The sequence below is a fragment of the Centruroides vittatus genome, unplaced genomic scaffold, assembly GCF_030686945.1.
Source record: "Centruroides vittatus isolate TY-2023 unplaced genomic scaffold, ASM3068694v2 contig_3260, whole genome shotgun sequence".
NCBI classification, from domain to species: Eukaryota; Metazoa; Arthropoda; class Arachnida; order Scorpiones; family Buthidae; genus Centruroides; species Centruroides vittatus.
The window spans coordinates 783-26,474 of record NW_027122092.1 but is presented as its reverse complement, the minus strand read 5'-3'; the positions used below and the strand labels follow the sequence as shown (position 1 = coordinate 26,474).

The window sequence follows — 25,692 nt, the reverse complement described above, 5'->3', positions numbered from 1 at the left end:
TGTGTACTTATCATGTATAAAAGATTTTTTCTCTATCTTGCTTTGTATTTTTTTTATTGTCATTCCAAATCAGAACGTTCTTTCTGCCTCACCCTGTATAACATCAATCGACTCAAAATAGTAACCACAAAGCAAAAATTTTAGTCAAGGAAACAGTAACAAGTCACACGATGCCATATTAGATGAATATGGAACTCATAGAACTGTATTTGTTGAATTTTTCGCCAAAAATTCACAAACAACAACAAGAATTGTGAGAAGATGCATTATCTTGGTGCAAAACTCATGAGTCTTCTCACCACAATTTCGGTCATTTTCTATGAGTTGCTTTACACAAACAATGCAAAATGCTCACGTAACACTTTGTTGACAGTTTGGCCAATCAGAAGGAATTCCTGATGCACAACACCATAACATTCGAAGATAACAGTCAACACGACTTTGATTTTTTACTAACTTTGACTTGGTTTCTTCGTCTTGCTTCATTTTTCAAGTGCCATTCACTTGATGTCAAAAGAGTAGATCCATGTTTGATTGTCTGTAATGATGTGTTTTAAGAACAATTTGCCTCAAGAAAGCATTTCATTAGCCACTCAAATATGTTGCTGTTTTTGGGAAAAATTCAATGTTTTCAGGACGACTCAAGAACGTGGATGTGGGACATTGCGTCCCACATCCAAATGATACTGGAACATGTTCAATAATGCATTTAATTGTAAAACAACAAGTAGATAACAAAATTATTCATCACATACAGAAATGTAACTTTGTTACTTTTCAACATTTAATCATTCAGGAAAATCTGTTGCGGTGCTCGAGATGTCAACGTTTTCTAATGACTAATTTATTAAAAATAATTACTTTGTCAGGAAGTTTTATTAATAAATCAGTCATTTTTATGAGAATCAAGAATCGAGCATCCTGTAGCCCTAATGTATTTTAAGTTGCTGACAGCAACTTAGAATACATTAGGGCTACAGGACGACCTTTCAACACCTGTCTCAAAGAACATTGGACTTTCATCTCAACAGGGCAACCAACACTGCATTAGGAATATTTGCTTCCAACCCCAACATAGACATTCATTTTGACTGTGCACAACTCCTATATAACACCTCCTGTAAAGAACGACTTAGATATTTAGAGCAGTTAGAGATTTACAAAGCTATGAGAAAAAATTCTGCTATAAACTTTCAAGATGTAGATTACCTCTCCCCCTGTGTAGAAGTCATTCTACAATTTTTAATTTTGTAACCTTCTCCTCCCTCTCTATTTCTTATGCTTAAGAAGTGGACGACAGTCCCCTTGTTTTAACAACTGCAAAGGTCAGTTAGGGGCCGTCCATAAATTATGTAAGGGCGATTTTGGCCATTGTAGACCCCCATCCACCCCTGTTTAAGAAACCGTAATATTTTCTTTGTCCTCCCTCCCCTTCCCTATCTTACATAATATTTAGGCATAATTTTATAGAAAGATTTTAACGAAAATAAATTTTTTTAATGAAACCCTAAAAACTTTAGGTCCAAAATATATAATTATTAATTAGTAATTAATATGTACTATTATTTATAAAAGACTATGTTAACAAATTTAAAAATATAAAAATTTAATGAATTCAAATGAACAATTTATTTTAAGAACTTTATTTTTTAATTTTTAACAATCTTTTCATTATTATTATCATTAATCAATATCATAATATTCATTTTTATATTAATTTTAATTTTTACAAAAGGATGCAAAAAACTTTGACAGATCGACCAGCTAGTGCACGTGTAAACAGAAACTTCATACAAAATAAAACAAGAGAAAATAGAAACCACATTCTCTTGCCATATTGGTTACATCTTGGCTAAGGCCAAGAAAATAAACTACATGCTGATAAAATGTGCTACATGCACCAGGGAACTAAATCATAAAGCTTATAAAACTGTATATAATAGGGCAGTACAACCAATGCTACTTTCCGCGGCATCTAGCGGATCATGTAACTAGTAAAAATTCAGTAGCAAGTAAATTACTCTCTCTTCAAAGACAGTTTGCCATCAGAATTTCAAAGTGCTGCAGAACTGTTTCTACTAATGCCTCTCTGATTCTAGCAGAGCTCCTTCCTTTGCCACTATGTATTGTAGAAAAGGTTCTGAACTACTATATCAGAACTACAAACATCAAAGCTCAACAACAGTCTCTACTCCTATCTATGGCTGTTCAAATGCTACCATATTGCAATTATTCTATCTCTGATCATCACCCTGTAAACAAGGTTATCCCCAGGGTACATTCCTCCATGGATAACCATGCAGACATTAATATCTACACAGATGGGTCCAAAAGTCCCCTTCATGTCTGCTCAAGTATCTGTATCTTCCTCCAAACTGACATATTTTGCCCAAAATATGTTAGAAGATACCCCCACATATCAAGCTGAAGAAGATGCTGTCTACCAAGCTGTTCAGTGGGCCACTTCACTACCAAACAAAACTGTCTATCAACATTTACAGTGATTCTTAGTCCGTCCTAAAATTTCTAATAAATACCAATTCAATAGCAATAAAATCACATATATCCAGCACCATATTAAAAATCTTGTAAATAAGATAACTTTTATGTTTGTTCGTGGCCATACTGGCATCCTAGGAAATGAAAAAGCCGACTTTGAGGCTAAGTCAGCTGCAAAGGACACTGACTTGGACTACACTCACAACCCTCTCTCACGCAGCAGACTTAAAAATTATATTTATGACAACGCTATACAAAAGTGGAATCAACAATAGTTGAGCAGTAAAACTGGTAGAATAAGATTATTTAACTAGTGTTGAATGCAGGTTCTCATCACCACTTAGATTTAACGTTTGCTACTGCTCAACTACTTACTGAGCATGTATAACAGGACAGAAACTGCCTCTTGCTTTTGCTCTACAGAAAACCTAGACACCGTCGACCATATGATCTATCATTGTCCAATTTACGATCAAGATAGACTTATTCTGAAATTAGAAATCTTTACGCTTGGTTTTAGGTGGCCATATCCACTCAATAAGCTTGTTCAGAAGCCACTGTTTGATACTTTTTACAATTATGTTCAAAAAATATGGAAGATAAGATTATTTATAATTTCTAATCTCTAGTTTTACATTTTAGTTTTCACTAAAAATCGAATACTAATTTTATATTTACTTTGTATCATGTATTTTGGTTTATGTATTCTTAGTGTTATATACCCATAGGAGTGGTGCACTTATTCTAATAAAAAAAAAAAAAAAACCGTGAGAAACCCCTAAACGGCCTTTCTCCCATGATAAAAAATGTGTAGAGAGTGAGTCTGCTAGCGTTATTATTCTATCACGTCACATCTGATGGCATCAATACAACGAGCGTTCTTAATAGAAACTGCCAAATTAAAACCAAATTCAAAACTCCACCACTCAACGAGATCAAAAAATAAAAACAATATATTACGTAAGATGAGATCTATTACCCCCCTACCCCTGAGTAAGAAATCCTTGACCTCCACCCACTCCAAAATACCTTATGTAATTTATGGATGGCCCCTTAGCCAGAATATGCTGATTTAACATGGACAAAAACAATTTCTTTCTGATAAATTTCTGCTGGAAATTGGTTTCAGTCATTTTGTTTAATAGCATTTAAATTTAAATTATAAGTTTGACAGTTTTCGAACTATTGGAATTTTGTGGATGTGTTCAAATTGATTTTTTTGTTTTTTTTATGCTCCCTCTAAAGATGAGCCATATAGCTTGAAATTATTAAGGCAGTTTTGAATTTTCTGTACTCCTAAAGAAAGCAGCATGGAATCATTTAAAAGACAGTTTTTGAAAAATATTTACAAAACTAAATTTTAAATTTTATAAACATGTTAACTTGTTTGAACAATTTCTGTTTTAAAATTAATGTGATTTATATTTACCAAATTTGATTTGCTATAGGGCCTAATATAGATTTTGTCCAAGGTCCTCATTACGAAAGGAAAACGAGGACCTGGGACTTGTAAAAATATGATCTTTGCAATGTTTTCATCTAATGATTTCATCAGAGAGAGAAAAATTGTCATATGTAAAATTTGATGATAATGGCTTTTGTTTTAAGTAAATAATTTACTTTGATATGGCAGTTTTATTAATTTAAGTGCATTTATATTATACAAAGAGAATTTTTGTAATTTAATTTAAATTGAATGTGATATAATAATATATTTTTTTCAAATAAAGGATGATATATCAAATGGCATTAATAAAATGCTTGACCAGGAAGAAAGACCACCATTGACACAGAGTCTGCACATCGATACTACAAATGAACCAATTCCGTAAGTTATCTGCTTAATTATCTTTAATTATTAAAGAAATTATCTTTATTATTGTACATAATTACACTTGCGTGTTTTGGCGTTACCGACGGTGACAAATGAGTTCACAAGCACTTTCGATAGCATAAACCTACCATCATCAGGTAAATATGGAATACAACTGTTTTCAAATTCTGAGCTTTTGAACAGCTTATGAAATTAAACAAAGCACATGGATGGAATACCAACTTGAATTTGAAATAGAATAAGAATTCAATAATTTATTTGAACAGCAATATGAGCAACGTAATATTCCCAAATATGCATAGTGAGTAATAATGATATTCTACAGATGTAGATTAGATTGCTTGAATAATGTTGTCCATATTTGTGGTATTTCAAGAGTTGTGTTGCATGGTGTTAAAGCCTATACGTAAAGATTCTCCCAAATAAATAAATTCTTTCCAATTGTTGCACCATTTGAGTAACTTTGTTTGGGCCCAGAATGGCTTATAATTTTGGTCAAGCACTTTTTTAGCCAATTCTATTGACAGTCTACTGTTTCTGATGTTCTAGGATGTGAGAAATTAATAACATTCTGGCCGTGGTCCCTATGTAGCTAGTCCATTTCCTGACAGATCATGTTTTAGTGGAATTTGATAGATCCCAGATATTTCATTCAATTGAAATATATCTCTGTCTTTGCATATGTGACCAGAGGGTCAGTACCTCCTTGGTACCTTGTCAGGACTGACACCACTGTGTCTTCTAGGATAGACCCACAAAGCTTGATGGTTGCAAATTCGGAATTCGCGTGAATGGTCACATGCACGAACAGTCGGATTCGGGAGGGAGGGGGATTGAGAAATGGATTGGAAGTGAATCACTCGGAATCAATGTTAACAACTAAAATAACTAATTTAATTCAACAAACAAAAAAAAGGAATACATAGTTCTATGCTATTGAATAACGGTTGAGAGAGAGAGAGTTTACAGTTAATCGCATGATGGTGTAGATACCTTGATTGCAAGTGGGCATCCTTCCGGATGGATGTTCGGACGGAGCGGCGATCCTGAGTGGGAGAGACTCTTCTATTGACAGGGTTGAATGTCCTTTTCTTGGAGGCGAATAATAATCCATATCGGAGGGTTAACCAATCATGCGTATTGGAGGTGTGGGGTGTGGAGTTTTGAGTTTTGAGCACAATAAAACAGTCAACACTAAGAACAAAAAAAACATTTAATTATACAAAACTTAGGTATACAGCCAGCAAGGGAGCACTGGTGATATTCACAATATATACCACTGGTGGTGTCCAGTCCAACTTCTTGCCTTCGTAGAGATAATGTTTTAGAAATTTCAAACCTGGTCTATCCTTTCCTTTCTTACTTGGTCTCTCTTCCTCAAGCAGGTCCTTTCTTCACCTCTCACACAGGAAAAAGATATTTCATGCTCCTTTACATCCCCTATATACACATCACCTGTAGCACCCCCTTGTGTTACATTTAAATACACAATTTAGAAGAACAAAAATATAGAGAAATATTATAACAACCACAATTATTTACATGGACAGCACATTAATAATAAACATGAATAATAATAATTTTAGTATAAGAGAAACATCACATGTAAACATTCACAAAATAAATACATCATGGTGGTTACTGCCACAGAGGATTGAACAAAAATCCGTATTGGAGGATAGTTTGATATTCGATGACTCCTTTCTTGGCCAGCACTTAGTTTTCATCCCCTCGGACTCTCGATGACCCTTTCTCCTTGAGTCATTCCTTCTTATATTCCCAATCATGTTGTCCTTTTTCACCAATTGCGAATTTTAGTGATCAGTTCCCAGTGACACATTTAATGAGTTCCCTGGGAAAGGAAACGACTCCAGGGAGAGAAATGCGATCATCCTCTGGTAATAAAATTGGAAAAACTTTCGAAAGGTGGAAAAATGAAATTTTCTTTAAATTTTCATCAGGTCCGACCCTCATACATAATAGTCTTCTTAGGGTTGGTTGTGGGGTTATCAGTTGTTGCGATACACCATATTACTGTATATATTTTTGGTATAAGTTTAGTTTTAAGTTTTCTTTCTTCTTTGTTCTCCCCTTTTTGTTTTCTCGAATTTTTGACTAACATTCTTTTCCTGTGGGTGGGGTAACCCTTTCTAAGGACCACATTAACAATGGGAAGTGAAGGCCCTGATGCTACTATAATGGATAAGAGGGACATTCTTGGGTTGGACTGTCAGTGAAGGCAGATGTGTGAAAGGTATGCTCCTGCTCGTTGTCTAGAAGAACAAAGGAGAGAAAGGACTCTGCAAACATGAGGAGAGAAAGACAAATGTCCTTTGTATAAGGAGGATCATTGAAAAGATCCAATTAAAGATCGTTGGGAAACAGGATTTATAGTGGTTCCCCACCAGAAGAGCATCAAGACCAGACAAAAAACCTGGGTATTCTTTATAATGTCCTCTTCTATCATACTAAAACTTTTTTGTTAACCTTTCTTTCCTGTTTTAGTTTATCATTTAGTGTAAGTATTAGTTGTAAGATTACAAGTCTGTCTTTTACTTATTTGTTGTGAACAGGTTCCCTCGGTTTGTATGTACAGTACTTGATTCCTTGCCCCGATTTTGGATGTTTTGTGATGCTCAGAGTTGGAATCCAAAAAGAATCATGTGTGTTACTAATCATGTGAAAAATAAATAATTGTTGTTATTTATTCATGTACTGCCTTTCATGGACTTTTATACATTCGCGTGTCTCTAACACTGTAAAATAAAACCAATCTTTTTAAAAAGATGTACTATTTTTAGAGACAGGGCCTAAAAACAGTATTGGAGGATGTGCTATTTTAGATCCTCTTTGTTACTAAGTAAAGACTGTGGAAATAGCTTATTTTTAACATGATTTTGGAGAACGGAATTTAGATTCGGAATATCCCACTTTTTGCATAGCTCTGCTAATGAGTTTGAATTTTGCAAAAGCTGGTAATAAATTAAATTAAAATTATATGTAAGAACTAGGAGTACTCATCAGGACGATTAGTTCTTTAATTTGGCACAGTATATTGTGTTCGTGGAGTGAGTCCAGCCACGTGCCTGTGAACAAAGGGTATCGAATCTGTGACGTAATCGTATCAATCGGATGCAACAACCAAATATGCCACGTAAATATTTGTATATATATCTATATATGTATTTTAGAATAAGTGAAATTTTTTTCTTTCATGTTAGTCCAAGTATTACCTTAATTAGTGTATAAGTTCAAGGCATTGTATAGTTTTTAAGGATATTAGTTAAGTCCATTAGCTGTTTGTTAAGTAATTCTTTGTTATATTATTAAAGTATTTCCTGCTAACAACATGTGTCCTTTTTTTTTTAATTGTAAAGTCCTCAGTCGAGTTACCCCACAACCAGACTGGCTATATTTCGGTATAGCCTTAGTCAGTACAGTTGTTTCTATGATGTACAGAAAATAGGAGCTCAAGAGATGTATGGATTTCTAGATCTAAGGAAGAAATTTTGGCATTTTGTTGTTCTACTGTGATGTTGATAGAAGGATAAATAGAGGCCGACACTTGAATAAATTGTTCTAAATCATCACAGTTCAGTTCAGTTCAGTTCAGTTATTAAAGTAAAATACCAAATACATAAAGGTACATGCCCGTTATCATAATAAACATAGCCGGGAGAAGTTGCGACAATGGTAGTAGTTTACATAAAGTAGTAATACAAATAAGGAAAACGATATACATGATTAATAATTCAAATTGACTCTACAAAAGAGGATATACAATACAACAATATAACACAGTTTATGAATGATAAAAAAAAAAGTATATAAAGGAAATAAATAAATAAACAAATAAAAAACAGCAACGAAATAAGTGCAAATACTAACGGAACAAAGGTAAAAATGAATACATACAAGGTACACATATATACAAATACAATATGCTAAAAGGGATGGAGTACATAGTTAACACTGTGGACTTGGCAAGAAGTACAAAGAGGAGGCTCTAAGGCAGCAGACTGCCCTAGAGATGTGATGAATTGGCTGACAGAAATGTTAGTATGCAGGGACCGTGGTTTTCTTGAAGTATGTTGACACTAGATGCTTGAAGGCACTGTAAATCTCACTATGTTTGAGCAGGCAGTCCAAGATGTCAGGGGGCCAGCTGTAGTTGTGGGCCTCTATGGTGATCTTTAGGTGAAGTCTTTCAGACTCCAGCATAGGACACTGTAGGAGATAACGGATGTTGCTATCTGGGGTGCCACAGGTTGAGCAATGGGGGTTGGAGGTTTGCTTGAACCTATCTAGGTAGGCGTAAAACCTCCCATGGTTGGAGAGGAACTGTGAGATGTGGTGGCCGGGAGTGTACCACTTATACTTCGCGAATTCTTTGGTGTTTGGGATGAAGTCAGAAGTGACTGAGCTGTTATGACTCCACACATTCTGCCACTAGGCAAAGAGATCTTCCCACAGGATGGATTTGATGGTCTTATTATTATACTTCTTGTAAGAGATGGGCAGGGCATTGTTGTTGGATGCCAGCTTGGCAATGGTGTCCACCCTCTCATTCCCATGGGTGCCCTGGTGGGCTCTAGTCCAATTTAAAAACACGTTGTTTGTAGAGTTAATAGCAGCCTCATAAATGTCAACTGCGATAGGGTGTGAAGACCTATTCCGAAGAAGTGTCATTGCAGAGATGCTGTCCATAATGATGATGATCTTATTGCTTGTAAAGTTCCTGTTGGACCAATCAATGGCCTTAGCAATGGCGAGTAGCTCCGCCTGAAACACAGAACAGTGTTCCCCAAGCCTGAACTGAGCGGTATGAATCTCAATACTATTGCTAAAGGCAACAAAACCACTACCTACGTTTAGGTCTGTTTTGGACCCGTCTGTGTAAATTTGAACGTCAGTCATGCTGGGGGTATCAAAACTGATCCTAAGAGGTATCGCAGGGTGATGAGAGTGGGCCAGACTTACATTAGTTTCATAATCTTCATAATTAATATGATAGGTATCGGAGTGTATATTGTGGCCCCATTTCAAATGACACAACTGAGTGTTGAGGGTAATCACCAAATCGATTGGGGCTTTTTTGGCCAAGACCTGCAGGGTGGCATTGGAGGTGGTATTGTACGCTTTGGTTATTTGTAGGAGAGCCCTTCTCTGTGCCGTAATGAATTTCCTTTTAATATGGATTTTATTGATATCTAGGCCCCAGCAGCCACAGGCATAGGTGATAATGGGCAGGAATATCTGATCATAGATGGTGTTGAGTGCCTCAGTGGCTAAGCCCCATCGTTTCCTTGCGATACCTGCGAGAGTGTTGAATATCCTGCCAGTACGCTCGGTAATAAATTTGGTGTGGGCATTCCACAGCAGACGAAAATCCAAGATAACTCCTAAGTATTTTATGGTCTTGACTATACGAACTGAGTGCCCACCCAACTTAACAGTGGGGACTCGCCGGTAGATGTTAGACTTTCCGGGCTTGTTGAAAACAATACCACAGGTCTTTGCAGGGTTAAAGGAGAGCTTAAAGTTGTTGCTCCAGGCAAGGATCCTGTCAAGGATTGCGTTGCAGTTAAGCTCCAGATCGGCACGAGAGCTGCCACCATACAGAATCAGTGCATCGTCCGCATAAGCAACTAGGTCGTGTTGCCCAAAGTTTTGACGGAGAAAATCGTCAAACACCACATTCCAGAGCAGAGGGCCGCAGACTGAGCCCTGTGGACAGCCACGGACGACTTTTCGATGTACACTGTGTCCACCAAAGTGTAGAACAGCAGAACAGTCTGTGAGGTAATCTTGTATAATATGATAAAGATTGGCAGGACAACTTTTGTTCCTTTAGGGAGTGAAGGACAGATGGCCACCAGGCACTGTCAAAAGCCTTGCTAATGTCCAGGCTGATGGCGATTACGTATTTGTGGTTTTCTAGAAGGCGATTGATGCTCTTAATAACCCTGTTAACAGCACAAGCCGTTGAACGTTGTGTTCGGAAGCCGTACTGGTTGTTATGCAGCAGGTTGTTTTTCTCGAAATGCCAATGAAGTCTGTTGGCTATGAGCCTCTCCAGAACTTTGCCGAGGACTGGGAGAAGAGAGATGGGGTGACTTTCTTCTAGGTTCCCAGGCTTAGGTACTGGCACAATCTAAATCATCACAAGAGTAGTATGTCATCAACATAACATAAATACATAATTGGGTTTGATGGTCAAGGGGGCATCGAAAATACAATGTTCTATGTTTCGCAAAATGAGCTCTGCCAGCATAGGTGATAGTGGAGAACCCATTGCTACTTCCTGTGTCTGTTTATATATCATGCCATTAAATTGAAAGTAATTGTTTTCAGTTATGAGAAAGAGAGCATCACATAAATGTATTACGTGTGATGTTGGGTAGCCCAAGTTGAGCAACAGAGTATTTGCAAGTATGACAGCCTCAAAATATGGTACTGACGGATGTAAGGAAATAACATCAACTTTGTATAAATGGTATGAACTGGCGAGGAGGTCTTTTAGTTTAGTTAAGGTGATTGCTTTAGCATCCATAGAGGCTGCAGTCACAAAGTTGGAAGGAGGTAATAAAATCTGTAATTTATTTTGCTACTACAGATTCTAAATGGTATATAGGGTGAGTGCATTTGTTGACTAAAGGTCTTAATGGCCAAGCAGGCTTATGCGTTTTGGCCTCGAAAAATAATCTAGGGCAAGCAACATTCGTTGATGAATTGAGAGGATCTACTAAGGAAGCTACAATTCCTGACAGAGCTATAATCTTACATGTCTTTCTTAATATGGTACTCATTGGGTCCTGTTGTAGTATAATAGGCTTGGATTGCATCAGGAAGTGCTCTACTGAAGATTTAGAACAATTTATTCAAGTGTTGGCCACTATTTATCCTTCTATCAACATCACAGTTAGAAGAAGAACAAAATGCCATAATTTCTTCCTTAGATCTAGAAATCCATACAGCTCCTGAGCTCCTATTTTCTGTACATCATAGAAACAATAACGCATCGCAAATTATCCCTGCAACAGCCGTACAACCTTTAAACTACACGAACTCTGCCATAACTTCCCTCATGTGGACAGCTTACCTTCTCCCAACCAAAGTGCTAGTGGAAGAAGAATTACAATTCATTAGCAGAGCTATGCAAAAAGCGGGATATTCCCAATCTAAATTCTATTTTCTCCAAAATTGTGTTAAAAATAAGCTATTTCCACAGTCTTTTCTTAGTAACAAAGAGGATCTAAAAATAGCACATCCTCCAATGCCATTTTTAGGCCCTGTCTCTAAAAATAGTACATCTTTTTAGAAAGATTGGTATTGTTTTAGCAATAATCCCACAACCAACCCTAAGAAGACTATTATGCAATGACAGAGATATATTTCAATTGAATGAAAAATCTGGGATCTATCAAATTCCACTAAAACATGATCTGTCAGGAAAGAGACTAGCTACATAGGGACCACGGCCAGAATGTTAATTTCTCACATCCTAGAACATCAGAAACAGTAGACTGTCAACAGAATTGTCTAAAAAAGTGCTTGACCAAAATTATAAGCCACTCTGGGCCCAAACAGTTATTAAAATGGTGCAACAATCGAAAAGAATTATTTATTTGGGAGAATCTTTACATATAGGCTTTAACACCATGCAACACAACTTTTGAAATACCACAAATATGGACAACATTATTCAAGCAATCTAATCTACATCTCTAGAATATCATTATTGCTCACTACACATATTTGGGGATATTACGTCGCTCATATTACTGTTCAAATAAATCAGCAAATCTGACGTAGTGTATCTGTTAAAATTGATTAGTTCTAGATGGCATCCTGTAACCCCTCTATACTTAGTCCCTGTTCTGTTAAATAAAACCCTCTCTTGCTGTTTGGACTCCATTGTGGGTGTTTATTGTTTCCTTTGTTTGTCCCACACTGCTAACACTTTCATTAGGTTATGGGCACAGGCATAGAGACTTAAGGTAACTGTTTATTCTCAAAATAATTTTACAAGAAGAAAAGTATGTTAAGGTATTGAAACTGATTTACTAAGATTCAAGTTCCACATTCACTGGAGAACTACTGAGTGAAACAAATAGACCCCGAGTGCAAGTTACTCGCACACTGTCCTGGCGGCAAATATTTATATAACACAGGAGAAAATTCCAAAGGGTTTCTTCCCCATATGAACTTTTACCAAAGAAAAGAAAAAGAAAGGGTTTCTTGATACAGAAAATTAAGTAAAAACTTTCAATTTCAACTTATCAAATTTTAAATGTTTTAATAAAATACACAATTAAAAAATAGAGCTTTCATTAACTGGAGTGTAATTTTTCTCTTTTAGTCAATAATGCCTGATATGATTTTAACATGTGGTTTTCAACCAGTCCATACTGACAAATTTTTTACACCTTTGAGATGCAAGAAAGGAATTTTATTTGCACAGGCTAAGCATATAGCTGCAATTAAAAACAATGGAGAAAGTACAGTTACACCTACTTGCCTACTCCAAATTAAAATTAATGAAGAAATCATATTATATTTGTAATAAGGCTTTTTTTTTTTACATTGAAATTGCTAATTTGCACTTTTAAATAATTTTAGATGTCAGCATAACCTTTCTGTAATAAACAAACAGGATGATTTGCATGACAACAAAACAACATTGTAAATTGCTGCTTTTATTAAGCTATATACTGTTGAATTTTTCTTTAATAAAAATATTTTATACATTTTTCAAATTATTTTTAATACAAGTTAATTTTCAGTTATCAGTAGATAGAAAAATAGTTACAGCGACGTGCAACTATTTTTCAAAGCCACCAAACTTCTACAGTTGATACATTCTAACCTATGTAAACCTTTAGAAACAGCTTCAATTAGTGGTTCACAATACATACTTAGTTGAAGAGATTATAAAAGCTGTATGACATTTTTGCATTTTTTAAAACCTAAGTGCAAAGTATATACAGTGGACCCCCGATATAACGGACATGTTGGGTGGGAAACAACACCCGCGTTATAAGGTGAACCGCGTTATACCGAGCGGTGCGGTGTAACGCAGTTCACCTCTTTACTTTAGCAATAATGTCAAGCTTTTCTTTCACACTGTAAGCTTTTCTTTTACTCATCATGCATACAATAATTAAACACTATTCAAAATACATTCAGGAACTCAATACATACACAATTACTCAATACGCAGTAACAATAAAATGCGCTACTCACTAATGCCGCACGAACCTGTATAAATGTGTTTGAGCTTATCACGTTGTGAACATCGCCCGCACTATAACCGAGTGCGCGGTATAGTGAGCAGTGCTATAATGAAGGTCCACTGTACCTACTTTAAGAAATTTAAGCAATTTGTTGAAAATCAGACACAAAAGAAAATCAACTTTTACAAACAAAGCCACTGAATATATCCATAATGACATGAAGAATTACAAAGCTGTGGCATTCAACACCAGCTGTTAACCAAATGCATTCCAGTACAAAATGGTATAGCCGAACCCTAATTTAAACAGCTTCATCTATTCTGATCTGTGCAAATTTAGACAAAAAAATTTTGAGCCCAAGCAGTCAACACTGCAATTTATTACAAGAATAGATTAGTAAGCATTGCTGTCAATGATAAAACTCCATAACTGTGAAGGACTTATTCATTGATGTTTTTATGCCAAATGGACTTGCAGTGATTAATTAATTAAAAATCTAAACAACATATAGACATGTAGAGATACGACAATAATAAATGTTTTATTTTTCCAGTTCTGTTTTGTCATGTTCTGTTCCATCATGGAATCCAGAGGTTTATAGATCAGCTACCCCCAACATGGGAAACAGACACTATTTAGCAGCTTACCCACTCGGGATCAGTCGTTGCTTCATTTCATTGAATAGATGTTACTTGCATGAGTGGTCCAACTGAAAGTTTGTGCTCCCACTGATATTGCTCTGTGGTTCATTGGAATTAGTAAGCTTTCTGACTTTGATTAGGTAGTGACTAGTGAGTTTTATTATGTTGTTTTATTTTTTTGGTTGCAATTTGAAAAAAATTGTAGATTTATAAATTCCGACCATCGTCGTCTGTCTTTCCTTAACCTTGAGAATGGTGTTAGATGATAGAAAATCAAGACCAGATATGGAAAGTTTAGTGAAAGGAAGCCGTGATTAATTATACAAGAACTTACGGTTTACACCAGAATACAAACGATTTCAATTCAAAAATTTCTAACAGAATGGAGTTTCATAGACAACTGGCACAACTCCGTCGTTATCGGGAAAAGTAAGAGGTACTGTACGGGGTCAAGTTACTACTAATTTCAGATGCATTTAAAATTAAAAATACGATTTACAACATTATTAAAAGTTGCAACCCTGTGACGAAATCGCAACAACTTTTGTAGGTTTTATCGCGTAACATTGTCGGACTGTGCCCCATATTCTGTTGTTATTGATGTTATTATAGTTTGCCCCAGGAAAGACAAATTTTTAAAATTCATTTTTTTGTCGGGTTTGTTTTTATCATTTAACTTTTTCTGTCCCGCAGACACTAAGAAAGTCTTTTAACAATACTCGTGACAGGTTTGGCCAAGCATAGGTCTGGCCTAAACCACCAGCCATTCGAGCATCTTTGCCAGATATTACATAATTCAAACAGATGTGGCATTAAAGTCGCCATCCGGTATAAATATTAACTAACTTAATTGTAACAGAACGCAAGGCGGTAACTAAATCGTCTGTCTTTAGTCTATTACGTTTCATCCGTATATTTAATTAGCAAGTTATAGCTCGACAACAAATCCGGCTTTATTGTTCGGTTATCTATTTGACCAGTTTTATAATTATATCTACGAAAAATGGTTAATGCGCGAGGTGGTACGCATCAGGCTTCAGACGGCAATGGTACCACCATTTGGTTAGGTGAATCTTTTATTAATTAATAATAGAATTCCCCTTCTGTCTATCGTCAGCGGCTTTTTCTATGCGTTCTTGTTTGGCGTTTAATCCACCAGTCTTTCCTCGCACCATACCAATGGGCAGAAAAAGACTCCACCCATTCAGGTTTCGTCAGGGGTAATAGAAATGGTGGCTTGTGACTGCTAGCTGCCAGCGGCCCAGAGTCAGAAATTGGATGTGACGTAAGAAAGGAAGAAATGCGGTCCACTACTATTGATTACGGTCGTTATCTTTTAATTTCCGTTTGTTTGTTGTTGTAATTTCTGTTAAATTCCGTTTGTGTTTGTCCTTGTCACAGCATGCGCTGCATGGCTGGGATTGCACTCGTTAGTAAATTAGGAATTAGAGCGGTTGATTAAAAGAGGCCAAGAACATTGACTGATGATCTAAAACTTTTTCTCTTTTAGGTATAAAGTTCTATATAATTACAAACCACAAAACGAGGACGAGCTGGAATTACAAGAGCGGGACACTGTCTACGTTTTAGAGAAATGTGACGATGGTTGGTACGTGGGCACCTCTCTTCGAACTGGATTATTCGGAACCTTTCCGGGAAATTATGTGGAAAGAATGTGGTAAGAAATACTTTTAAGTGTGGAAAAAAAGAAAGAACTCCATCGACTAGCTATTGGCGGTAAAGAAATCATTGGTTTTCATTTATGGCCAGTGTCAATGGTAGACGGTTTTGGCAAGGCATGGTTATTTGGTCCCCCAGTAACAAAGTTGCCTTTCAGACCAGAATGATTTTCCTGTGCAAAGCTTTAGAAAATAGTTGATGCCAAATGTTCAACAGCTCTCTAAGCTGCTGCGGCGCATCATGCTGCCAATCCCAGTTGTTCCCAAAGTGGTCAGAAAGAAGCCGTCAGGTAGCAGAGGTCCCCTGCTAAAACAGGGAAGAAGAAATGTCGCATTTAAAGGTTTCTGCACGTTGATGACCACGTGCATAAGGATGCACAGTGTTTTTTTATAAGATTATTTCTTGCACTGGGAAGACGTGTTGGGGCATTGGGTATAAGTTTATGGCTTGAAAAGTTTGCCACTTGCCGATCTTCATAGACAAAACTCTGTCCTAACAAATATTTAAAACCTCCATTTAATGTACTTATTTGGACCAAAAAAGTTAAGCAGCCAGTTGCGTAACTTTTCCTGCAAAAATTTTAAATTTTAGTGGTGCTGTTAAGACATTTTAATTAATAAATATAAAAAGTATTTTAAATATTATAAAATGGCAAAAAGCATAACTTTGAAGCTTGAGACGAGTTTTGTGAAAAATGCTAAATGCCAATAACCAATAAAATCATTATTTCCGACCCTACTCAAAATTCAATAAGTGACCCCTCTCGCCCCATCCCTCAACCTTCAGCCATCAAAATTTAATAGCATCGATACCCCAATATACAAAATTTGCAAAAAATCTGCAAAATTTTAGAAATTTTTGACAAGAGACAGAAGTTAAGCTTCAAAATGGGTGAACAAAATCTTAACCTTCCACACACACAAAAATACAAATATCTTTCTATTTTGATACTAGCAGAAACCTCCGAATTTTTTTGCATTTCTCGAGGTTTTCACTTTGCCATACTTTCCCATTATTATAACTTATATTTTTGTCTAGCACTGTATAAGTTCGAGTAATATTTCTAGACTGTAAATGAATAAATAGTTTTATACCCACAAATCATTTGGAAACAAAATATTAAATCAAAATTTTACCGAGGCAATGTTTGGTGCAAATTTAATGCCCAATCGTGGCAGAAAGTGGGCAAACGAAGTTTTTTGAAACATTTACATATAGGCCATATGTTTGATATAACTTCATAGGCCATATGTATGATCTATTATATAGCATACGAACAGATACATTACTTTTATTAATCATTGAGAGAACAACAGACGTGCCAACTCGAAACTACAGAAATTTGGAGATTTTGTGGCAGTGGAGGAAAATTGCTACTTCTATTGGCTGTTCTCGATGTATTGTAGCTAATGTTGTAAAACATGAAATTAATGGAGCCACTAAAATGCCCTGGTAGATAAAGGTGATTGTCATCTTGTTACATAAGATAGTGTGGGGAAGTACTCGATCTTGAGAGTATTTCTCATGCAGGAACAAAACAAAAAGAAACAGAAATAAATCACACACTCCATGACTCCAATGCAAGGAACTTATAGTTTATTTTAGTCCTTCCAATCACTACTCTGTCCCTCCACTATAACAGACACCAAAAAAAAAAAAAAAACAATCTCACGACTCTATCGTCTACACATCCTCACTCTCTTTCTTCTGAAAAAGTTCTTCTTCTTCCGTTGAGCATGCACGATCTACCTCTCTTCCTCCTTGATCCGGGTTTTTTTTTATTTTGTTGTCATCAAAAACGTGGCCCATCCTTTCTTTACCCTGCGGTCCACCCAAGGAACTAGTTACGCAATAGAACACATGATCTTTGGACCACATATCTCCCCTCCTCCCATTAACTTTTACAACAGGAAGCTTTCACGCTATGAGGGCCTGTCCCTACTTTACGCTGTGAACCACCCAAGGGGTTGGTTACGAGCCGGTTAGGCAACAGAACACATGGTCTTCAGACCACATATCTCCCCTCCTCCCATTAACCTTTACAACAACAAACAGAAAATTTTTTTTTTACACTATAAGAGGGTAATGTTGAGCTCACCAATATGCTACATTTTGTATCTTTACAAAGTTTAATATCTAATTGTAGTTTTCACGACTCAATGCACGGAAGTCGATTTGGTGCCTTCTCAAGTTGTACCCGCCACTCAAACTATCTTCAGTTTGAGGTATTCTCTCACCTTCATCCTTATAATTCTCATCATTTTTTGGTAGAACAGTTTCCCTTTGTCTATATGCCTTACGTTCGATTTGTTCCTCCTCTTCGTTATCTTGTATCTCGTCAGCTCTGACTGGTAATTTTCAGAGCGTACGGCCTCTCTTTTTTCTAAGATTAGCCAATTTGCTCTCGGGACCATACCTCTTGAGCTGGTCAGTGTGGACTGTTTGGTCATCCCCATCCTTACATCCCCTTATTCCTAGGTTCACTTCGTTTATCTATCAACTATGCAGAAAGGCCCCAAATACTTTGCAGAGAATTTTCATTTTGTAAGATCATGAAGTGGTTGTGCTAGCCATACTAATTCCCCTACTTCAAATTTTCAAATGGAGAGAGTGGTGTCTATTCCAATATTCCCAACTCATTCTTTTGCTCTCGTCACTCAGAGCCCACGCTATTTTATGCGCAGTCTCGAGTCTCTCCACGAGATCTGAGCGGTAACTTTCTATGTTCTGGTTCCACTTGACTCTGTCTATCTTGTCACCATTGGGGAAGCGGGGTCAAAACCGTAAATTAAAAAATTGGGCGTCTCGCCTGTGGCTGAATTTACAGCGTTTCTATACGTGAACATGGCTGCTGGGAGGTGGGTATCCCAATTACAATTATCCCCATCTGATATGCAGGTGATAATTTCAACAATTGTTTTATTAAACCGTTCAATGAGGCCATTAGATGTGGGACGGTATGTGGTCGTCACTCTTCGTTTGACCTCTAACATTCGGTACACTTCCTCCATCATACTAGATGTCAAATCTGGTCCTTGATCCAATATTAGTATGGTCAGGCACCTGAATCGGCAGACGAAATTGCAAAAGAATGCCTCGGCGATTGTGTTTGCATCTTGGGAGGGGATGGCCACAGCTTCAGCATATCTTGAGAATAAATCAATGAATACAAGTATATAGTAGTTTGATCATTCCATTGCTGGGAGTGGTCCTATAAGATCAACAGAGACTTTGACCATGGGGCGCGACGCTTTTTTGAAATCCTGGACGGGGGCTTTTTCTTTGTGACGATTATAACGCTGGCACACCTTGCACACACCAACAAATTCCTCTATCCTTTTCCACATCTTCGGAAAGTAGAAATAGCGTTTAACTGCAGCAAATGTTTTGGCGATTCCCATGTGACCAGCAAGGGGGTTGACAATGATGTGTCGAAATAATTTGATTGACTGCACTTTCACTAACACGTCTTATAATCATTTGACAGTCATCACCTACTTGGTTAATGGTCACAAGTTCACTGTTGATAATATCGAAATTCTCTATAGGCGTATCCACTGTGTCATTTGGTCTCTCTATCCCAAGAATTTTACGTTTAATTGGACCGAAAATTTTATCGGTGACCTGAAACTCTATTATGAGTTTGTCAATCTCTTCCATAGGTCTGAACTGATTTGATGTCACGTTATTTGTAATCACATCACTGTGAACCCTTGAGAGAAAAGTCGCAACCACGTTCTCTTTTCCTTTTACATGAGCCAAAGTTAGATCATATTCGCTCAATTCCATGGCCCATCGCATTAGGCGACGGTTGTGATTCTGCATATGTTGTAGAAATACTAGAGGTTTATGATCGGAATAAACAATTACTGGGCGTCCGAGTACAAGATATCTAAAATGACATAATGCTAGGACGATGGCCAGACATTCTTTTTCCACAGTTGAATACATCCTCTTGTTCCCTTGCAGCTTCTTACAATAAAATCCTATTGGCCTGACATGTTCATTCTCCCCCACCCTCTGGTTCAACACTGCCCCTATGCATCCCTCACTGGCATCGGTACTCAAAAGGAATTTGCTCCCAAAATCAGGATGTCCCAATGTTTGGGTGTTAACTAACATTTCTTTAATTCTCTTAAAACTCTTCTCACTTTTAGAATTCCAATCGAATTTTGCTCCCTTTTTAGTTAAGTCGGTTAAGGGCTGTACTATATGGGCGAGATTTTGAATAAATGGTCGGTAATAAATGACCATTCCAAGGAATGCTCCAACGTCTTTTGTGCAAGATGGCGCCGGTACGTCCATTATCGCTTTGACGTTCTCAGGGTCAGGTTTGATTCCCTTTCCATTTATGATGTGGCCTAAGTATCTTATCTCAGGGACACACAATTTACACTTCTCTGGATTCAATTTTAGTTCTGCCTTATCTATGGCCTCCATAACTTTATGGATGAGTGATATATGTTCATCTAAGTCGCTAGAGAATAGGACAACGTCGTCTTGGAATACAAAGCATGAATGTCCTATGAAATGAGCCAAGACGCAATTCATCACACTCTGGAAGTAACGACCACTGTTTTTTCCGCCCTGGGGCATGCGACACAGTTGATATTTTCCCAGGGTGTGGAGAAAGCAAAAACCTCCCTTTTCTCCTTCTTGATGGGGATCTGAAAGTACCCCGAGCTCAAATCAAGGACTGAAAACACCTTACTTCCTCTGAATTGTGTCAGAATATCATCAACCCTCATCATAGGGAAGTCCTGACTAATGGTTATGTCATTTATCTGTCATAGGTCCAACGTAAATCTAATGTCTCCATCGTCTTTGTTTACAATGTGTATGGGAGAGTTCCAAGGAGAATTACTCTCTTCTATGATTCCAGCCTCCAGGTCGGAGTTTATTTTCTCTGTCAACTTGGGAAGCAAAATGTGGGGTATCCTATATTGCCAGGTGTTTATCGGTCTAGACTCAGATAGCTCGATATCATGGCAAAATTTTGATGTTCCTGTTAGGTTTTCAAGCTTTGAGGAGAAGCAAGAAGAGAAGGTATGTATCAAGTTAAACATTTTACTTTGGTGGGGAGGAGGGATATGATCCATTTTTATTCCCTTTGGAACTGTACTTGTGGCATGACTCATCACTGTGAGCGTACACTTGTTACTTTTGTCTTCCTGTGCCCATGTACTGATTTTATATAGAGAGGTTTCATGTCGACATCACGAGTGACGTCATGAGCATGCGCAATTGTTTAGCGCCATCTTTGTGACTGTTTGTGACTTGTTTACGTTTTGTGTATGTTCGCGTGCGCTTTAACTGGAGTTCTTGTGTTGTTTTTTTTCGTCGCGAATATCACTATGGTGATTTGTTGTGTAATTGGGTGTAATGCTAGTTCACTCAAGAACAAAGGAACATCATTTTTTTAAAATTCCCGGCATTATTTGTTATCAAGGGTCCCAAACTGAGGAGCTTTCACGACGAAGGCAAACTGCATGGCTCTCGAGAATTAACCGGAAAAATTTCGTTATGAATAAAGTGAATATCAATACAAGAGTTTGTCAGAAACATTTCATTTCAATATTTTCGTTAATAAACACTAAGTTATATTTTAAAACGTAAAAGAGTTTACTGATTTGCTTATATTAATTTAGTTAGGTATAGTGCATTTATAAACGAATAACTAATGTAATTTCAAGCTTTAGCTAGTGCAAACTTATAAACATTACACGTTAAAACTAAAAGCAAGTAGGCTTATTATATGCTAGTTTCAACTAGAAAATAAAGGTACTGAACAATTTGAATTAAAAAATTTCCACAGCTGTTTTTAATTAGACTTTTACTTTCAGACAAAAATTCTTAGTTAAGAAATACGTAAAAACACGAGTTTAAACAAACAAAAGAAAACATATCTTTCCAGGCAATATTACTTCGCTGTTATTCATTACTTTTACTTTTATATCAGGAGAAACCCAGCCACTTGTTAAATAGTTATGGGCCTCTAAAGATTTATAAGCTTTCATTTGTGACAGGGTGTAGAAGTCTGATAAACTGGCTTCGTATGGATTGCCTTGAAATAACGAAATTTTCTCTTCGTACAGAGCTGCATCTCGTCCTGTTAGACCGCTAGAATAGCCCACAAGAAAAGAATCTTTTTTAACTTAATCCATGATAATAGAACTGCAGTATTTTTGTACGTTTAAACTAAAAAAATACGTCGAATAACAGACCACGTGCAAGCTAAGCGAGCGAAAACTACCACAAAAATGGCGAATGGGCGGAGCAAACGTGTGTTTTATCACGTGACATGCGACCTTGAAACCTCTCTATATAACAATTTGCATATCACTTCTCACTTTCGCAGGAAGTCGATTCCAAGAATGGCATCATAATCAACAAACGTATTTGCTTTGACGCTCCCAAACTTCTGTTTTATGATCTTGCCACCACATGAGAGTTTCATACAAATTATGGGTTCACAAGTTACAGGGGGTCCACTTATTCCCTTCACCAATAGGGTTTCATTGACTATCTTGCAATTACCTCCATCTAGTAGCATCTTTACTGTGTCAAGATTCATTAATGACCTTTCTGACCCTGTGTCAATGAGAAATCGGACCTTCATTGTCTCAATTGCTCCTTTGCATACCAGTAAACCATTAGTGTTTTGTCTTATGTTCAGGGCCAGCTTACAAACATGGCTGAACTTGCAATCCTGGCCACTGTTGCAAGCCCTTGTTAGTTTAACTGTTGTTTTGTTTATGTCTGGCAGTTACGTGCAATATGTCCCGGGTAACCACAAGCGTAACACACATAGTCTGCTGCTTCTTGGATCTGGTCTTTTCTGTTAATGGTTGTCATTCGACTCATGTTCTCTGAAAGTTCTTCCACCTGTCTTACAAGCTTCTCTACAGTTTCTCTCAAATTGCCTTCCTTGTGGTCACCTGCTCCCTTATTGTTGGTGACATCCTCCTCAGTTTTTGTGGTGGTTTCTGCCATATTAACGTAACATGTGCTCTCTTTACGAAAAAACCTTTGCTCGATCTCATTAGCCTTCTCTGCCAGTTTGGCTGCTTTATCAAATGATACGGGTTGATGGTTCAGTACTTCACGACGTAAACGAATATCTAAGCCCCTAATAAATTGATCCAAAAGTAGTTGTCCTTTGTTAGGTTCAAGATGTGGATTAGCCTCGATCACTTGGTCAACCGCTTCGTGTAGGCGAACACGGAACTCCCATAGATCATCTTCTTTTCGTTGTTTAATACCTGTATATTGTCTTAAAGCCTCTCCGCCATCCTTCACGCATTGTTGAAATTTTCTAATGATTCTTTCCCTTATTTTTCTTTCTAATGATTATTCCCTTATAAAGCAAACATTGTTTCATTGCAGACCACAGAGATAGAGGAGAAGGGGAAGAAGAGAAGAAGGGAAGAGAAGAAATAATTTTGCATAAAGTATTAATTAATATAAAAAAATATATATTCGTCCTAGGCAAACGGGCGAGGAAGCGGCCCGCGCAATATTTGTGGCCCAAAGTACGGGTCAGCGCATACCAAAGATAATTTTCAGGCTTTCCTTGTTATAATAGACAATGTTATTTTTATCCGTCAAGCGGATTTCGTTAATCCGACTGACGTAGTCTGTATTTACTGAAAAATTAAAGCGTTATGGTTATTACCGCTGTTGTCTGGACATTCTTTCCTCCACCCTAACGACTGCTGGTAATTAGACCCGACCAGGCGGAGAAACGAGCATTTTGGCATTTGCACCACCTGCCGGGTTTCTCGGTTTCTTTGTCTGCCCTTTCCACACCAGCCGGGCAGTTGGAATGAAATCCTCCTTTTTATTTGCTTCAGGGTGTATTCTGGCACTTCCATGGATGTGTGCCACTTAACCGGAACATTAAATGCATATTTGGCTGTAAAATCTTTTAACTGCGGTCTGCTGGTGGGTGGCACCGCTTTCTACCAGAGGGACCAAGGTCTATATACATAGGTCAGGACACGCGTGACCTACTTCTAGAGCCGCCATTTTGGGTCTTTTTGAGTAGCATGTTTTAAACAAACTTGTACAAGCTGTCAGTTTTATACGACATTAAACTAAAATTGCATAAAACCAGTGATTTCCAGTCTAAAAATATAATAATTTCGGATGATTATGCAACCCCAATTTTATGTAACTTTTTGATCAAATAGTTTAAAAGAAACAATCATCCATATCATTTGCTGTCCTGATTGAAACTAACTAAATAGGTGCTAAAACTGATGCAATTACTCTATAGGCACTTCCTAAAGTGATGGAATAACATCAAAGAAAATTTAGAGTATAATAAAAAATACAATGAAGTTATCCAAAATTTTATTTTAAAGCATTTACAATATTAATGCATTTAAAAAAAAAAAAATACTGGACTAACGTTTAATAAACATTTTTGGCTTTACAACAGGCTTAAATTTAATTTGCACTGCATGTTTTATTTTTTGATTTGTCCAATTATATGGGATGGTTACAGATACTCTCTGCAAGTACTGGATTTGCTATGGTTTCAGAAATAAATTCAATTTGTTTTCCTTTGCTTCTTGCTTTTGTATCTAAAATTAAATATATATATATATTTATTTAATTAATAACTATAATTATATTAAATTAACATTATATATATATATATATTATATATTTTAAAAATTTATATATATACTGTATTATAGTATTTATGAAATCTTATACAGCTTTAACATATATAAGACAACAGCAACATTAAATAATAGAGAGGTTGCGGCCTACATTTTCAGTCCAAAACATGAACGTCGGACATTGAGCGCCACCATCTGACAAATCTAGAAGGTTGATAATGGCGTTTGCAACGTCTAGCATGGCAAGTAAAAGTTCGGCCTAAACTTCATTTTTTTTGTGTGTTTGGGGTTAAAATTATGATGTTTTTTTAAATAATGATTATTTGAGCATTTATGAATAATAACGTAAAGAAACAGACGATTTTAATCCAGAAATTATTTAATTATTCAAATTTTTTGCAAGTGATGTGAAGTGCCTATAGAATTCATATATATTTCTGTTCATAATAGCTTATCACAATTCTGTAGGAATAGGTTTGGTCTTTTACAGTGTCTTCTACTAGCAACAGCGTAATACTTTTGTAAATTTTCTAAAGATAATTTCCCAAGCTGCTTTCCGATTTACATAAGCCACTACTTCCCTCAACAAAAGTATGAGGTAGTTTTATCGTACGGTAGGAGACACGACGCTAATTAAAAATAATTATTTAGTATTATTAAACATCCTATAAATACTTTAAAATAGTTTAATTTGTGTATTTACCTTTGCTGGTAACATTCGTTGTTGTTAAACGTGTTCCGTCAGTTTTTAACAAAATCCCATGAGTCAGTACGCGACGTGAACGTGTGGCGCAACGTGTTTTACTTGGAGTTCAAACGTCAAACGTATACTTCTCTTGCCGTACAAGTTTAGCGATTGCAGCCGAAGTTCAAACATTAATGTTTTCTAAGAAGCTTGAGAATATATGATTTCTTTATTGTTTTCATTACATAAAAGTGTAGTCACTTTTCCACTCAAACATCAGAATTCAGATTCATAATACAAGACATCACTCCGTGTTTCACATTACAAAATAAAAGTGGGTCTAAAATTGTTTTAAATGTAAATAAAATATAAATAAATAAACAACAACTAACCCGTTATATATAAAGACCAACAACTGCCGAATTATCGGGCTAGCAAATGGCTATAGTAATATTAATAATTTAAGTTAATTTGGTACTAGAGTTAG

General features: G+C 36.6%; 1 protein-coding gene across 1 annotated transcript in view; it reads left to right on the top strand.

Annotated features, from left to right (window-relative positions):
- The window catches only part of LOC136973673 (sorbin and SH3 domain-containing protein 2-like), a 55,320-nt gene extending 31,756 nt beyond the window's left edge, over positions 1-23,564 (top strand). Inside the window, exons 5-7 of the mRNA XM_067268412.1 lie at positions 4,230-4,327; positions 15,721-15,888; positions 23,277-23,564. Of these exons, the coding sequence (XP_067124513.1) occupies positions 4,230-4,327; positions 15,721-15,888; position 23,277 (267 nt within the window). The 3' untranslated portion in view covers positions 23,278-23,564. The remainder of the gene's footprint in view (positions 1-4,229; positions 4,328-15,720; positions 15,889-23,276) is intronic.
- The last annotated feature ends 2,128 nt before the right edge of the window (positions 23,565-25,692 follow it).